The 17817-nt window shown below is 46.1% G+C and overlaps 1 protein-coding gene across 19 annotated transcripts in view; it reads left to right on the top strand.

The window, feature by feature from the left end:
- Window positions 1–15934, top strand: part of CSNK1G1 (casein kinase 1 gamma 1) — a 211151-nt gene extending 195217 nt beyond the window's left edge. For 8 of the 19 annotated variants that reach the window (XM_051821876.3, XM_051821873.3, XM_051821874.3 and 5 more), the window contains 3 exons: window positions 2496–2602; window positions 5700–5723; window positions 10167–15934. In XM_051821876.3, the coding sequence (XP_051677836.1) occupies window positions 2496–2602; window positions 5700–5723; window positions 10167–10221 (186 nt within the window). In that variant the 3' untranslated portion in view covers window positions 10222–15934. Of the gene's footprint in view, window positions 1–2495; window positions 3716–5699; window positions 5724–10166 lie in introns of those variants that run through there. The other 11 variants (XM_070054371.2, XM_002718121.6, XM_002718123.6 and 8 more) reach the window with 3 other exon arrangements.
- The last annotated feature ends 1883 nt before the right edge of the window (window positions 15935–17817 follow it).

The following is a 17817-nucleotide window of genomic DNA, read 5'->3' as shown; positions in this document are numbered from 1 at the left end:
AATACTTAAGCTTGCATCCTGCAAATAGATACTCTCATGTGACAAGTAACACCATTGTAATATTGAAGAAAATTAATAATTCTGTAATACCACATATATCCAAATTTCAGTTGTCTTCAAAATTAATTTTATAGTGTCCACGATGTAATCATAGTTCATATATTTCATTGGTTATTATACCTCTAATATCTTTCAATCCCTTAGTGTCTTTTAATCCCTTTTAATCTATAGCAGTCATCCCATGTTTTTTAAAAAACAAACAAAACAGATTTTAAAGACAGTCTTTTTAGACTTTGGTTTTGGTGGGGGAGAGTCCAAGCTAATTGTCCTATAGAACACCCCACAGTTTGAATTTGTCTGACTTTTGTCATCATGATTATATTCAGATAAAATTTCTGGGAGTGGGCATAAGATTACTTTGTTGTATATATTAGGGGATAAATAGATTACCCACTTATCAAGAGATGTTAAACTTGATCACTAACAGAAATTTGGGTCTCCCTAAGGCAAGTCCAAATTTAAATGTAAATTTTTTTTCATTAATTGTATAGTACTGTACTTTAAAAAAAAAGTGTGTGTTATTAATAGGAACAATCATTTCAGGTTTGGAAATAATGATGGATATAGATTGCTAGTAAGTAGTTTTCTCCCTGTCTTCCCCAAGTGCTGTTTATACCAAACATTTCTTCCCTCCCTCCTCTTTGTGATTATCCAGGAAGTTTTCACAGGTTAACTACTGGTAAGGACACCAGAGCTAGAGGAGGATTAAAATAAACATTTCTGGAGGGAGAATAATAGGGGGACATTTGCTGAACCATCACTATGTATCAAGGCACTGGGCTAAGCATTTTCTGTGGGTTGTCTGCACAATAACCCCTTAAGCAAGCAGCATTGTCTGCCCATTTTACAGACTAGAAAGCTCAAGCACAGAAAGACTGAAGGTCTTGCCCACAGACCCGCAGCAAGTCGGGGTGGAGCTGTGGTTCACACCCAGTGCCACCTCTAGAACCCACTAATCTTGTTTACTGTGCTGTGCTGCCTCCACGATTATTGCCCAGGTACTATAGCAGACACTGTCTCATACATTTTCTTGTATAGTTCTCACATCAACCTGTAAGAAACAGCCCCAAATAGATGAAGTTACTTAATCAAGGCCATATGATATCCAAACCTTTTATCCTATTTTGTGGTTTTCTCCCATGTTTCAGCCAAGGTCTTTAACAGCAGAATGGTTTGTGCAGCGGGGTCCCTTTTCCCACTCCCCAGCACCCACATAAGCAGGAATCATGTGCTGGAAATGAAACCATGTGGCAGAAGCAGCTGCACAAGCAAGAGAAGCCTGATCGGGTCCACATTAACCAGATGACAGGAGTGAGAGCCTTCACTTACAGTTCGGGGACCATCAGTGAGAAGTGGGCTGACAATGAACCTGAAATAAAGGTCGTTGAAATAAGACTGGTTTTCCAAGGGAACGTGTTTCCTTACAGTCTTTTTTTCTCAAGAGAGAGGATGTGACAGTCTTGTTATTTGAGTGACTTCAAACCAGTGGTCAAAGCCATGAAGAAATTTCTGAAGGAAAGTGTGATTGTTTACAGTTTCTGATGCCCACTGTTAGTTTCCTTTTTAGAATTTTTGTTTTCTATTTTATTTGAAAGGCAGACTCACAGAGATGTTCCATTTACTGGCTCACTACCCAAATGCCTGCAACAGCCAGCACTGGGCTAGGCCAAAGCCAGGAGCCCCAGAACTCAGTCAGGATCACCCAAGTGGGTTGTCAGGGATTCAAATACCTGAGCCGTCACCTGCTGCCTCCCAGGGTGCACGTTAGCAGGAAGCTGGATTAGAAGCAGTGCAACCAGGATTTAACCCCACCTTCCAAGATGAGAGGCAGGCATCCTAAGCACTTAGCTGCTGCACCAAATGTTTGTCCCTAGAAATGTTTTTTAAGACTTCATCACTAAGTCTGCTTAATTGTAGCATAGTGAACTGAGAGCAGTACAAGTTACCCATGATGTTGAGGGAGCAAAGTGATTTACTTTAGAATCAGATACAGAGTTATTTTAATAAAGTGCTCTGTGCCTTTTTGCAATATGAAAGAATGTAAATGTTAGAATAAATTTCCTTCATAGAAGTCCACAGACCCTAAGTCATTCCTTATTATTTTTATCTATAAAAAGATTGATGTGACCTATTTATAAGGCTTTTGAGGATTAAATTGACATGACACACAAACACAGTGTAGCAGTGTAGGCATTCAACCTGGAAGTTATTACCATAATATAATTACATTGAATGTATTGTCCCCACATGATGTGGGTCTAGGAACCTTTACCTAATTGGGACAGTTAGCCCCTTAGTCCAGGAAAACAAACATTCCAGTGCCTGCCTGACTAGTGCCCCAGCTAAAGCCCAGGTCTCCCTTAGTGACTGTCTCTGATCCTGGCAAGAGACTCATGCTGCCACTGTGCCTGTCACATTCTGTCTTTCTGTTTCAGGTGGTTAGCTCAACCAATGGAGAGCTGAATGTCGATGACCCCACAGGAGCCCACTCCAACGCACCAATCACAGCTCATGCCGAGGTGGAGGTAGTGGAAGAAGCGAAGTACGTTCACCTTTCAAGGGGACTCTTGAGTCACGGGATGAAAATCTCTTCTGTCTCTTCCTGTTTGTGTGCTGCCCATTTCAGACTGGATTCCTCTTGCTTGTGTCCACAGCTCCCTTCCTTTGACCATTTTATTTTTTGCATGGTACCTTAAGGCTGCTGCTGCTCTTTAGCTGTGATTTCTGGGAAGACAGTTGCATTTTTCTAGTTCACATGGGAGAAATGACATAAACCAAAAGAATCATGTTATAAGGGCTGTAACATACTTGAGCCTTTTGGGGGCCCTGGAGCTTCTTACTCCCTATAGGATGCAGAGAATGTCGGCTGTTAAACCATAGGGCGTGCTGAGCCACATTAGAGTTCTGGTTGTTGGCTAACAACTCTGGGTATATAGGCCTGGAACAAGGGTCTCAGGGCCGTTTTGCCCTCTTTCAAGTGATTGTGGTCTCTGGAGAGACTAAGCAAGTCAGGCAAGAAAAACAGTCTGCACCTGTGAGTGAGAAGGTCTTGCGAAGGCAAGGGAGTCACATTATTCCCAGGAGAGCGAGGAGCCTCCTCAAGCCCTTTTGTGCTTCTCTTGCATGTGTTTGTCTTGCCCCACCCATACCATCAGCCCCTTGGTGCTTTCTGCATGGTCTGTGTTTAAACTCTTAAGAATCTGGGGTGGAAGGTGAAGTAACTTCCAATTCTGCTGCAGAAGCAGCATTTCCACCACTTTAAGTTTATCCCAATCCCAAATTCAGATCAAGACTTAAATTCCCAAGAAGACATCAGGTAGGGAGAGAGACATCTGGAGTCTGTCCATAACTGCTGCCAACCCTGATACGGATGACCTTTCTTGCAGCCTGCATTCCCAATATCTTGTTCTCTGAAGCAAGCAACATATTTGTGGTGATATTGTGGCTAAATGGTCTCTTGAGTGCCTAGGTGGCCTCATATAAGTGAGAATGTGCAGACGCCTCCAGAGACAAGTCAGTGAGAGAGCTGCCAAGACCTGCGTTATTCTTACTTCCAGGTGCACTTTGCAGGGTTGACCCACTGCCCACTCCCCCACTCTCCTGCATGTATTTGATGCGCTCATCTTGCCTTCAAGAAGTCCTTTCCTTGCAAAACCAGCACATGAAGATTTCTCCCAAGTAGATACAAGGCAGCTGGGAGTGACTTAGAGTCTCTCTTGTCTGGCCTCCCCTAACTGTGGGGCGCTTCAGATTCTGCTCTCCCAGCTTGCATGAGGCAGGGAGGAGGCATACAAGGAGAAGAGATGAAAAGAAACACACTCTGCATTCTCAGGGACTTTGGAGATTTCACAGTTTTTCTGTTTCCATGACAAAACCGCATTCTCCTTTATGTGGTGTTCTTACCCTCGGGCTCTCAACCTTGGCTGCACCTTGAAGTCATCTGGGACATGGGAAAATATAGATGCTTGAGCCTGGCCCTAGAGATTCTGGTTTAATTTATGAGTGTGTGGCCTGAGCATCAGGAATTGTAGAAGCTAAGGTAATTTTAATGGATCGCCAAGGCTGGGAACCACTGCACTAGAGGTGGTCTTTTCTGAACCTTTTCTTTGCTTAAAAGATGGCCATACCCACTCCCACCCTCTGTGGCTATTACTTTGAAGGCTAAAAGTTCAGCTCTGAATTTAATGGTGTGTTGAATAACAAGATTGAATGGGCATTAGTCTTGAAATATGCCCTGTACAGGTTAATTTTTTGACCCATTCATCTCTTTTCATTTTGATAAATGTTTACACTGATTATGTATGTGAGTGTGGTGTTTGTGTCCTACATGTAAGATAAGGGGGCATTCGCAGAAAGAGATCTCAATCTGGTGAATTCTGTTCTGCCATCATCCAAACGCTGGAATGTGAAGAGTTTGAAGCTTTCCCATTTAGAGGACCACCATGCCTCTTTGCCGCTAGCTCCACGTGTGGACCTTCTGAAAGTTGTGGAAACCAGCAGGAGCAGCTGTATTTGACCAAATATCATCCCAGTCCATTTTGCACAGGGAAATGTCAGGGCGCAGCCATGTGTTCTTCTTGACTTTCTACTTGATGGGTCATTTCCGTGGGAGGAAGTCGCAGCCAGAGAAACACGAGGCATCCTCAGCAACCCTGCATTGCATACAGCTGTGATGCTGTTATTTCATGCAGCCTGTTTGTGGGATAAAGGGGGCTGCAGCAGATATTGAAACTCAACTCGGGTCCTGCAGAGACGTGTGAAAACTTCACTTCCAACCTTTTGATTGTGCGGTCTTTGCACAGCTTGCTTTATGTGAGAGTGGAAAGAAAGAACAGGGTCTTCATTTTTGTTCTGTGTGCATGATGAACTGACTTTTCTCCCCCTTCAGGACAACACCCTTGGAAGGGTGCTGAGGGCAGGCAGCTTCTTGGCTGATTTTTGTTATAGTGAGAATGCAGGAATTTTGATTGTCCAGATTTTAGCTATAACTTAACAAATATGGACCTTTATCCTAAGAATTAACATGAGTAGACATTGGGCTCTTCTCTGGCAGTTAAACCTTAATTCAGAGCAGTGGCCCACCTCCCTCTGCTTCATCTAATAAGATAAAGAGTGTTGTGTTTTTAAGCCTTTCTCGCTGTCTGGTGGAAGAGCTACCTGCTAGCAGCTTTGACCAGGCATGTTGGACTTGTAGAAAGGCAAGGGATTTCTTTTTCCCTCAGAATCACTGGGCAGTTAGCCTGCTGTTGCCCAGTAAGACTTCATGTGGGAATTAAAGTGGCTCAGCCTTGGTACTTGTTGATGTCTGGTTACCGGCCGAGCCATTTGCTCTTTCCCGCTGCCTTCCTGGAAGCTGCGTAGGAAAGGCCACCCTGGAGCTCCCACAGCTCCTTCTGTTTTGCCTCACTCCTCAGGCCTAGCTCGCACCTTGACGCTTCTGTCAGTCTTGCCCTTCCACACTAAGGAACCAAGTGGCCTGCACCTATTCACCTACCTTGACAGAGGGAGAAACTAAACACAGACACATACTGCATGTTTGCATGGCTCACAGGGACTCCCTGCCATCTCACCTCTGTGGACTAATATCTCTCTCTTTCTCTTTCTTCCTTTCTGTGTTTTTCTCTTTACATACTCTGTAGCTGCCTGAAAATGCTCAACCTGTGGTGAGTCCCTCTCTCCAGTCCACATGCAAGGGGAGCGGACCAGACTAGGCTGGGATTGGCAAAGCCAAACAGAAATACCTTAGCAACGCTGAATGGCTTCCATATACGTCCTTGTGCCATAACTATCCAAATTGGGGAAGTAGATCCACAAGGTGGGGATGGGACAGGCCTATACCCAGGAATCAGTCTGTCCCTTTTCTCCTTTCAAATTCATTGCATCACTGCCTCCTCCTGCCAAAGCAATATTCCACAGTATCCAAAAATTAACTTTATTTAAGTGACTGAATTTTCTTCCAAATTAATATAACCAAATATCAGAGGGATAGAGGCCAGGCTAAAAGGACAGGGTTATTGTATCAGCTGTCGTCTCACAGCCATGAGAATGGTATTGGTGCCAGATAAGCCCTCATTCTGCAATGTGGTCTCTAACCTGGAAATTGGCTACTTTGGGAAAATCTGTGACTTTTCTTTTGGATTCAGCTGGTTCTTCCATCTGTACAGTAGAAGTCTCTCAAAAACAAACAAACAAACAAGAGCTTCTTCTTGGGGGAGAGGTGGACATTTTGTTGCTGTTGTAGGGGGTGGCTTTGTTTGTTTTTCATTTATTGTCTTTTTCTTTATGCCTATGAGAGAGGGTCGGGGGCCAGGGCTGACTCAGTGGGTTGAGATTTTGAAGCTTGTCTTTTCCACTCCTTGAAAAAGCTCCTTGAATGCATCCTTAGGAACAACATGAGGTTTGTGGGAGGAGAAGCCCTAAAGAATCCAATGTGGTGAAGAACACTATTGCTGTAAGATAGGCTCCCTCCCTAGCCATTCTCCCTGTCACTATCTGTGACCTTCCAAGTGCTCCTGAACTTGTGAGTCAGGGAAGGCCTGGGGTTGCAACTCTCCCACGTTGTCTGCACACCTAGGGTCATGTTCTAATTGGTGACAATAGTCTCCTAGCCTCTGGGACTATCTTGTTTCTCTTTGTCTTCAGTGACTGGGTTGGGCACTGGTTTTTGAGCCTTAAAAGTCTAAGCCATATTGCCCACAGGAAGTTACTACAGGGTTGTATTAAAGGTAACATTTGGGTTTTACGGAGGTAGGATTTGAAGCCTTAGGGTATCAAAGAGTACATTTGGCCTATTCATTTTGCAAATGGTCTGTTTTGGCTCTGAGAGGTATTAGTCACATAATCCCAGCTGCCTGTTCACGTGCTCGTCTCACCCTCTTCCTGGAACTCTAGAGGGTCCCTAGGGAGCTTTAGTAACACACATACATGAGGGAACTAGAGGTTCTCTAGGGCACTTATTTTTTAATTCTTTGTTTTTAGGATTTATCCATTTACGTATTTGAAAGGCAGAGTGTCAGAGAGAAAGAGAGACAGAGAAGGAAAAAGAGAGAGATCTTCCATTTGCTGGTTCACTCCCCAAATGGCCACAGTAGCCAGGGTTGGACCAGGCTGAAGCCAAGAGCCAGGAACTCTATTTAGGTTTCCTATGAGGGTGGTAGGGGCCCAAACACTTGGGCCATCATGTGCTGCATCAGCAGGAAGGTGGATCAAAAGCAGAGCAGCCAGGATGGGAACCAGCACTCTGATATGGGATGCCGGTGCTCCGCCCACTGGGCCAGAACATGGGGCCCTCCAGGACACTTGTGGTGTTCTCCAGAAGCTGAAGAGGCAGGAGGTCACTGTGGACAGGGATGGTTGAGGAAGACTTGGTGGACACTCTAGGACTCAAGCCAAGTTTTGGGCAAAGGAAGACTGTACAAAGATGGCAGAGAAGAGGAACATGGCGAGGGATTAGCTGAAGAGAGAGAGCTGGGACGTAGTAGGGGAGAGGTGTGGAAAAGGTGGTAAGTCAGCGCCTGGAGGAGGAGTACCCAGAGGCCTCTGAACAGGGAGGACCAGGTCGATGTTGACTCCAGCGTGTTAGGAACTTCTGGCCATCCAGTCAGTCAAAGAATTAGCTAGAAGGGAACCTGAGACACAGGGGTCTGTCACCTGCCTCCATTCCCTTTTGAGAGTAACCCATCTGTGTGGAGTCAGCCAGTTGGCCCTATCTCAGGGCTCACCCAATTTAATAGGGCCTGTTGCTAGAAACCAGAGTTGAAGAGCAGCTGCTTGTGGGGCTTATTTTCTTGTGGATGAAATTATTAAAAGCTTCTGCTATTGCTGAAGCTTTATAGTAACCGGCAAAAATCAATCCAGGACTCCAGATTTCCAATAGCTCAGTTCTTCCTTCCCAGCCCACAAATCACAGCTTCCTCCGGTTTGGTGAGTTCAGGGTTGCACAACAGGCTACCACTTGCCTAGAAGGAGATGACAGAGAAGTCACTGTCTACTTTGCAAGGACCTAAACAGTATTTCAGCTGCTTTTATTGAAAAACAGAAAAACATCATCTCAGCATCCTCCCATAAGCCCAAGAACAGAAACTGGCTTAAAGTTAGCAGTGCCTCTGAAAAGCGTGGTTACGCGGGGACAGGTAAGTCTCTGGCAGTGTCGGTGCTCCAGGAGATTGAATGTGCCTCCTTTAATATTAACTTCAGGATATTCGTCGTGGAGAATATCCATTTCTGAAACATTTTTATAGAAAAATACCAATTTTTTCTTAATTTTGCCAGAGTTTCCATTGAAGGCTATGGTAGACAGTCAAAAGTACTGGTTATTTTTATTTAAAAGAATTTATTCAGTTTCCAAATACATACGAAACTTTGGATAGTGATTAATCCACACCCATTAGTTGTACTACGTAAATGTCATTGATTCAGAAAATCTTTTGTCCAAGCCTCTTAAGAAACTATTCCTTTCTACAAAATTCCCAAGTTTGATTCCTTCAGCTATGGATAAAGCCCATCCTTGTATGTGTAAATGTTTATTTCTACATTCTAAGAAACTTCGTCCAAGTTTTTTGTTGTTGTTGTTGCTATTTAGTTTGTTTGAGAGACAGAGTGTGTACCCCCATCCATTGGTTCACTCTCCAGATGCCTATAATGGCTAGGGCTGGACCAGACCAAAGCCAAGAGTTGGGAACTCAATCTGTATCTCCCATGTGGGTGGCAGGAACCCAGCTGCTTGGTCCATACCTGCTGCCTACATGGTGCACATTAGCAGGACACTGGGATTGTGACCAGAGCAAGGAATCAAACCCAAGCACTGTGCTATATGATGCAGGCATGCGAATGAGAGTGTTAACCGGGGGGCCAGACTCTGCTTCTATCCAAGTGTTTAATAACCAGCCCATTGAATGTAGAAGTACCAAAGGGTCTACTAAAAAAAAAAAAAAAAAAAGAGGAATCTTAGCTGCAGTGGAAGATTTAGAGGTTTGAGAAGTAAGCAACTGTTCTTTATTTCCATATAAATATTCTTGGCATTAAGCCTTCAAGGAGTAGGCAGGAGCCCAGAGATGTTTCTGTCAGAAAGCTTCTCTTTCAAGGGTCCAGCAAGTCCAAGCGATTCTTCCCATTTCACTCCCCTCCATCATCTGGCATCTTGACTCATCCACTTCCTCCTGCCCCTCACATTCTCATCTCCCATGTGTCACCTCCTTGGAAAGGACATGCCTTTTGCAGCAGCTTTGCCACAGCCCTCATCACCCGCAGAGTGACCAAGAGCCTCGGTCCCTATCCCAGAAACAGAGTGAGAAGGGATAATCAGGCGTAGGGGTGTGCGTGAAGTGTGGCTGTTCCCAGAGGGCAGCCCCTGGGGGGCTCATGAAGAGACTAGGCCCCAACCCCCACCCTAAACAGAGCCAGTTCTTAAACCTCACCTGGCACAGCAGTGGCGCTCTTGGGAAGCTAAGTTAGGAAGAACCCTGCTACCAGACCAGCCCTGGGCTGTGGCACTGGTCCCCTACAGAAGAGAGGTGGGGTTGTGCTGATCTCAGCCTGGAGATGTGGACACACAGGCTTCGCATCAGGTCTTCTCCTGCCTCCTCCAAATAGCTGGGTGAGGTTAGGGGTAGGGATGGAGAGACCCTGGAACCCTTTGTTGGTAGTATCCTGAGATCTTCCCTGGGTTCCATCTGTGGTTAGCCACCCTGTGTGCTGACCAATGAGTTGCATGAAATAATTTTGCCCTCAGTAGAAAGGATTAGACAATACAGATTATTCTTATGCAGCCCTGAGGACCCCAGCCTTGATTCACTGTCTGGCTTGGGTGTTAGGCTAGGAAAGAACCCTCCTTCATCCTCCTAGAAATTCCTGTTGCAGCATTACCTAGCCTGCAGCATTTTACTAATTAGGTTGAATGGCTGCAGATCTGAAATCAAGCAGCTGTTTCCTTTGGCTTTCCTGGCAGAGGCTGCCCACTGCCTCAAAGTGTGCACTATAGATGGTGGGTGGCCCTGTGGGTGGGTATCGGCGGAAAATTCCACCCCCTGCAGTGAGCAGAAGCAGGCACAAGTCTGCTGGAAGCTGCCGGCCTCTAGCACTGACTCACTCTGTTCCTTGTGCTCCAGGTGCTGCTGTTTCTTTAAGAGGAAAAGGAAGAAGACTGCTCAACGCCACAAGTGACCAGTGCCTCCCAGGAGTCCTCAGGCCTTGGGGACTCTGACTCTATTGCACCTGCAGCTCCTGCCATTTCTCATTGGAAGGGACTCCTCTGTGGGGGAGGGTAGAGATCCAAACCAAAAAGAAGAAAACAGATGCCCCCAGAAGGAGCCAGTGTGGGCAGCCAGGGCCCAGTGGGTCCGTGGCCGTCCCACCTGCTGAAGGCTCTGAGCAGGTCCCAGAGCTGCTGCTCCTCCACTTGCCCCTGGGACCGCCTGGTTGACCCTCCTTCCCATTGTTTACAGTGAAGGTGTCATTCACAAAAACTCAAGGACTACTGTTCTCTTCCCTCCTCTTAGTTTACTCCTGGGTCTTGCCCCACCCTCAGCCTTCTCCAGCATAAAAGCTATGGAGCTAAAGGCTTTGCCTACAGAAACTTGTTGGGGCTGAGCCCCAGACAGGAGGAGGAAGAAGCAGACCTGGGTGGAGAAGGACGTTCTCCACCTCCCGTGTGTGTCTGGTGTCCTCTTCCTCCGTGCCTGTCAGCCTCCATCCCCACTGGCCACGGCTCAGGCCCACCTCCCTCCCTCCTGTGAAGTTACACTGTAGGACGCAAGCTGTGAGAAGTCCGCAGTCTACTGTCCCCTGTTGGCGTCCTTAGCTTTCTTGGCAAGCAAATCCTTTTCTCCAGGTGGTAGCAGGACAATGCAGATTGTTCTGAGGCAAAGGAAAGAAAACTGACTTTATTGCACTTTTAGTTTTTTTTTTTTTTAAACAAACAAAAAAAATGTGGCAGATGCATATTGTGTCTGGTTATATTGGGGGTTTTACTTTTTCTGTTTTGAGGGGAATGGGGCTGGCCAAGCCATTCACCGAGAGCATGGGTCCAGAGGACATTCTCAATGGGAAGAGTGTGCTGTGCAGCACACGGAAGAGAAGAAGCCAAACTGTCATTCTGAGTGACCGCTCAGGCTGGCAAGGAAACATACTTGAATTTTCATTCATCTTCTCAACTGCTGAAGAATGTCCCTGCCAGAGCCTCTTGACCTAGCCAGCCTGCGTTTGAACGCCTAGCTCTCCAGCCCGTGGGATGCGCCAGCCAAGCCAGGCTGTGACCAGGAGACAGCTCATCCCAGAGAAGGAGATGCTTAACACAAAAAATTCCAAATGTCTCTTTCCTCCACTGCCAGGGACTTCCAACTAGATAGCCATGCGACTTTCTGGTGACTTGAGAGGCGAGATTAGTGATGATACAGCCACTACCATATTGCTCCTAGTGGACAAAAAGAAGAGGACAGTAAACCTGCCTTCCAACTGCCAGAGAAGCCTCAGGGTGTGGCATAATGGGCCAGGAAAAGAAAGTCAGTATGTCCTGTGTGCCCCAACAGCTGAGCTGTAGCATTTGGGCTGGTCTGCCTTCCCAGAAACCAAGCCCGTGAAGATCTTCTCCCAGCAGGTCCACAGCAGCAGGCTTAGGACTCAGTACCTCAGTATCTGGGGCTGCAGTGAACAGAAGGGTAAGATTGATTGGTGCTGGAGAATTCCAGGGAAAAGGAGACTGACATGAAGCGTCTGAAATTGTCTTCTCAGTCGGACAGAGAGTCCTTCTGGGTAAGATGGCCACGCATGCTTTCCCCAGTCCACCTCCCCTCCCGCTGTGCCGTGTTCACACGAAGTCCTTCCGCGAAAGGTCTTGGTTTCTGGTTCACTGTTGGAAAAGTCAGTGCACGGAGTTGCTCCGCTCATGTTCGATGTTCATTTCTCAGTGGCTTACCCAAACAGTGACTTGTCATTCCAGATGTGGCAGAAGGGAAAGACTCACATCAGAGAATGTGGTCTTGTATCTGAATCGAGAGCTAACCGCGAAGTGCAGGGGCTAATGACTTGCTCTGGTGGCTCATGGTGCACAGAAATCTTGGCCTCTGGCTTGAAGAGTAGGGCTTTTTTTTTTTTTCTCCAAACAAGGTTGTGGTGGTACTTTCTGGTGGTTGGCATTTCCTAACAAGTCTTTGACATAACTTGCAGAAATAGTGTCACTTGCATGAATCAGAGTTACTGGGCTTCACCTGTTCCATTGGACTTTGGCTATGGAATATCACTTCCGTGGCTTCCAGCCTGCTTAGTAATTACATAAGGACTGCAGTCTGTCAGTTTTTAAAAGAAGTGTTTGTGCATATGAAACAGGCAAGGAGAGACAGTGGCATGCCCCTTCCCCACAAGGGTTTTGAATATTGAGGTTTGTTTCCTTGCCATTCCCTAGTGGTTGAAGTCCCATCACTGAAATTTGCAGCATTTAGGTAACTCCAGCTTTCTGTATAGAAACTTTAACTTCCTCAAACCTATGTAGAAAATGCATTTCTTCTAAAGGAGGGCAGGGGCGAATTGTGGCAAAGCCTGCAGCATCCTGGCATTTGATGCCCCACTAAGTGCCTCCCCCATCCCACTTTTACAGAGCAACGAAGGCAACAACCAATTTTTGTCTTAAACCTTTTAAAAGGCTGGCATTTATGAGGTTGAGCCCAAGCACTTGGGGGAAGGGTCATTCCTAATGCACTGTTTTCACCCTGCAACCCCTGCAAATCTCTGACTAGATGTTTGGTTTTCATAACACAAGTGAGGAGCCCCAAGTCCCTGCAGCATGTAAAGTGATAATCCTGCCAGGTGGCACTCCGTGGTAGGCGGTCCCAGACCTGCGAGGTTCTCATGGAATCATCCTGAGAAGTAAGAACAACAACCCTCAAAAGCCTTGAGTCCCCCAGCAGTGACATGCCAGCCCTGTTGCCACAGTAACCTAGCACGATGCTTGCAGTTGGGACTTCCCACTGCTCACCCTCCCACCCCAACTTGGCTGGAGCCGTCCCCATTTCACAGCTTTGAAGCCTGAGGATCTTTTTCTTTGAGGTTGATGCAGTTATTGCTCCTGAAATCTAAATCTAACTCAACATCTGTTGATTAAAAAAATAGGAAAAAGCACACCTTAATATTCTCATTAGGCATTTTTCCCAAAGTCCTCCAGTGCCTGAGGCAGTGCAGCCTAAGCAAAACAGGATTCCACCAAGGCATAAAGGGTCCTCCCCCTGTGACCGGAGTATAACTTGGGGCTGCACATGTTAGGGTTGATGAGTTGCTGTGCACACCTTGATTCTGTCCCAAGATCTCTCCAGACTGCTCCACAAGGGTGGACAGAGCACCCAGCAGCCTGTGTGCGGGCATGACTGCCTTCATTAACATTCTGCTATTTGGGGTTTGTCTTGAGAGGAAGGTACTAGGCAGGTGGCGAGGTGAGCTACAGTTAAAATTCCATTTTACTTTAGAATGTGTGAGCTATACTGCACAGTAGAAATCCTGAGGTTTCTAGTAGGGATTACCTGTATATTATCAGGGATTGAACTCCAAGTCCATAGAAATAGCCCCTGATCATTAGCCAGAAAGGCATCCATCACCTGTCTAAAGTAACCTCCCACTTAGTTCAGTGGAATTAGACACTGGTGGTGCATGTTCAGTGCTGATTTTCAGTGTTAGTGACCACTTTTAATTCCAAAATTACAGAACGATGGTATTGTTTTGCTGGTGGTTACTAAAGATCATAGCCTTAACTTGTTTTTCTTATGCAAAGGGTATAATTGGTTCCCCATCCCACTGAGCTAGTATGGCCGGCATTTCTCAAAAATAAGAACTTCCACAGCAGCCTAGAAAGCATCCCCTCAAAGCAACTTGATCTTCCCGTGCATCTTTGCCAAACCTGCATGGCGCCTACATCCCAGCCACATTTTGCATTTTCATATTTAAGTCAATTTTCCATTCTCTTGAGGTACCCTGTCCACCTTGACACCAGTGTCAGAACCACATGAGGGCTAGAGTTTCTCAGATTGTGAATTTTCAGCGCCATATAGCCAACATTGCCTTTCCTGGCCACTGTCATCATCCCCACCATTGTCCCCAAGAGGCGTGAGTTCCAGAAACCCTCAGGGAGCAGGCTAACTAGGCACCCCGTGTGGCTGGCCCCGTGGGTGATAGGCACTTACGTCTGGGATTCTTGTTTTTGCAGATTCCAGGCAAGTCCTGTCTAGAGGTTGATGGTTGGGGGCTCCAGTCTTCTCAGAATAGGTTGGTAGGAATCAGGTTGGGTTACCTTTGGGTTTGGGCTTGGGCTTGGCCTTCTTGAAGGGGGAGGTAGTTTGGTTTCTGAGTAAGAAAAAAGGCAACCATAGCCCTTTTGTGGGTTTGTAGACTTTTGAACAATGTTTTAGCCACAGATCTTGGAGGTCTTTGATCCAGTAAGCAGTCTTTAAAAGTAGGTGTTTCTTAACTCCTTTTACAGGTGACTAAGTGCAGAAGAATAGATTTTTTCATTGTATTCAAAATAGTAAGTAGATACCCTGCTTATAGATAATAGTAGTTGACATACTTTCTCAAAAAGCAACCAGAAAACCCACTCCAGTATTTGTAAATCAGCTTGCAAAGGAAGAGGTGGACAATTACTCCATGTATTTCTAGTTTGAATACCAAACAATGTTTATTGTAACGAAAGCTCAGTGTGTGGACAGAAGTTCTTTCATTATTTTTCTTTTATCCCTCACAATCACTCTTCTGGTGCCGTCGCCACCTTTAAGGTCTCAGAGCAGAGGGTTCCCCTTGGCAATAAATGGCAGTGCAGTGCAGGCACGCCAGTAACACCAGAGGACACTGTCCTGACCCCCCGGCTTCTCTGTCAGGGCAAGTGAGACATTGTCACTGTTCCTCTCCATGAGCTCCAGACTAAATCCCAAGTCAGCCTGTGTACTGAAAGGCTTTGTAAAAGGTGTACTCGTCTGTTAGGAGTGTCTCAGGAATGACGAGCCATTTCTGGGTGGGAATAAATGTACAGATGGAGGTGTGTGAGTATGTGTGTGTGTGTGTGTGTGTGTGTGCGCGCGCACACTCCTCTGCATGCATTTCACTTCCATAAAGATTCACAGTTACTGGGAACTGTGTGTTCCTGAGTATTCTGAGATGGACAGGTGACAAGTGAACTTCTCGGATTAGTGTCTCATCAAGCTCATTCAGAGAGTGAGCCCCACTTACCAGGCATAGAGCAAAACACAGGAGAAAATAGATGAAACCAAAAATATAAAAAAAAAAATCCCACCCACGGAAAATAATAATGTTCATTCAGCAATTCTCATTGGATATTTTACATGCTCTAATTTATTATATTATTATTTGTTTCTTTCATCTTTGCCCATTGTACTCTTAAAAAGATGTTGGGATGTTGATTGCAATTTTTAAAGACTAGATAATGTATAAATCAGCTGTGGAAATCAGTTTTAATTGATGTATGGATGTGTCTGATTATTGTTAAATGCCTTTTTTTACCTTTATTATTATTATTATTATTATTATTTAGGTATGTAATGTTTCATAAATCCTGGCACTGGTCGCAAAGCTCAGCTGTGAAAATGAAACTTGTAGTATTTTTAAACATGAATGTCAATTTCAAGTGTATTTGAAATGGTTCCTCCAGGAGAGAGACTTGTACACCATTAGGAAAAACTCCTCTGCAGAGAGGAAGTAGCCTTCTTTGAAGAAAATGGAAAATGGGCCCTGATATGTGATCTCAGCAGCCCATTTCCCAGGGCACCATGGAAAACACAAAATGTGATCTTTAAGTATACCTCTTCCCCAGTTTGGGGAGGAAAAACTCAGTTTGCACCCTTTTTGTATGTAAAATAAAATGTCTTACCTTTCTTGGCTTTTACCCATTTGTTTGATTAGTTTGTTTTTGGTCGCCTCTGGCTCACTCGTGACAGTCTGGCTGGGCAGACATTTGGCACAGCTCAGGAGCTTCCTGCTTCCTGCAGATGTGCATCTTGGGAGGCAGGGGTGATGGCTCAAGCGTGGCCTTGCCGCCACAGGGAGACAGATTTGGAATGTGCACTGAGGGCTTCTGCCTGGCCCCGCCCCAGCTGCTGCGGGCATTTGCGGAGTGAACCAGTGGATGGAAGGTGTCTGCCTCTATCTCTGCATCTTTCAAATAAATGAAAATAAATTATTTTTTAAGTTGGGATATTTGAAAAGTTTAAAACAAGGAGAATCCCATAGGACCAACTTAGGTGTGACTCAAGGCTCCCATGAACGAATATCATGCCTCCTGCTTTGGCGGGGTTGCCTCATTCATTTGGGTCAAGCATTGCCCTCTCCTGTGAGTTGCTTCAGAGATAAATACTCGCGGGCAGGTGTGGTGGTGCAGCAAGTTAAGTGGCTACTCCTATCAGAGTGCCAGTTCAAATCCTGGCTACTATGGTTTTCTCAATATTTATTTATTTATTTATTTATTTATTTATTTATTTATTTATTTATTTATTTATTTTGACAGGCAGAGTGGACAGTGAGAGAGAGAGACAGAGAGAAAGGTCTTCCTTTGCTGTTGGTTCACCCTCCAATGGCCGCCGCGGCCAGCGCGCTGCGGCCTGCACACCGCGCTGATCCGATGGCAGGAGCCAGGAGCCAGGTGCTTTTCCTGGTCTCCCATGGGGTGCAGGGCCCAAGCACCTGGGCCATCCTCCACTGCACTCCCTGGCCACAGCAGAGAGCTGGCCTGGAAGAGGGGCAACCGGGACAGAATCCGGCGCCCCGACCGGGACTAGAACCCGGTGTGCCGGCGCCGCTAGGTGGAGGATTAGCCTAGTGAGCCGCGGCGCCGGCCTCATTCATTTATTTTTAAAAGATTTATTGATTTATTTTAAAGACAGACAGAGAAAGGAGGTTATCTTCTATCTGCTGGTTTACTCCTCAAATGGCCACAACAGCAGGAGCTGGGCTGGCCTGAAGCCAGGAGCCAGGAGCTTCTTCCAGGTCTCCTGTGTGGGTGCAGGGGCTCAAGCACTTGGGCCATCTTCCACTGCTTTCCTAGGCCATAGCAGAGAGCCGGATCGGAAGAGGAGCAGCCGGAAAACGAACCTGCGCCCATATGGGATGCCAGCACCGGAGGCGGAGGCTTAGCTCACTACACCATAGCACCATCCCTAACTATGCTTCTGATCCAGCTTCTTAATACACCTGGGTGGCAGCAGATAATAGCCCAAGTCTTTAGGTTCCTACCACCCACAAGGGAAACCTGCATGGACCTGGCCCAGCCCCTGTTGTTTGCAGGCATTTGTGGAGTGAACCAGCAAAAACAGAAGATCTTTCTTTCCTCTCCTCCTCTCTGTATTTCTGCCTTTGAAATAAATAAGCCTTGAAAAAGAAAAATAGTCCTTTGGACTGGTGCTTAGCAGTTAAGTTGCTGGGTAAGATGTCCACATTCTGTGTTGGAGTACCTGGGCTCAGTACCCAGCTCCAACTCTGACTCCTTGCTCCACAGGTTCCTGCCAATGTAGCTGAGTCCCCATCGCCTGCGTGGGAGAGTCAGATTGAGTTCCAGGCTTCTCCTGAGTTGAGCCAGGCAGCTGTGAGCATTTGGAGAGGGAAGCAGCAGGCGAGGGAGTGCCCTCATGTGCTTACATGTTCTCTCATTCTCACTCCCTGTCAAAATTTTTTTAAACTGCCAACCTAGGCATGATTGGCTTTCCAGTTTCTTATATTACTAAGCGATTTTTTTAAAAACTGGTAGGCAAGAAGGAGCAAAAAACACATTTAAGA

This window comes from Oryctolagus cuniculus, chromosome 12 (genome assembly GCF_051225735.1).
Source record: "Oryctolagus cuniculus isolate XC-2025 breed Fujian yellow rabbit chromosome 12, ASM5122573v1, whole genome shotgun sequence".
Classification (NCBI taxonomy): Eukaryota; Metazoa; Chordata; class Mammalia; order Lagomorpha; family Leporidae; genus Oryctolagus; species Oryctolagus cuniculus.
Note: the sequence above shows the minus strand (reverse complement) of the source record. Positions and strands in the feature narration are given on the sequence as shown.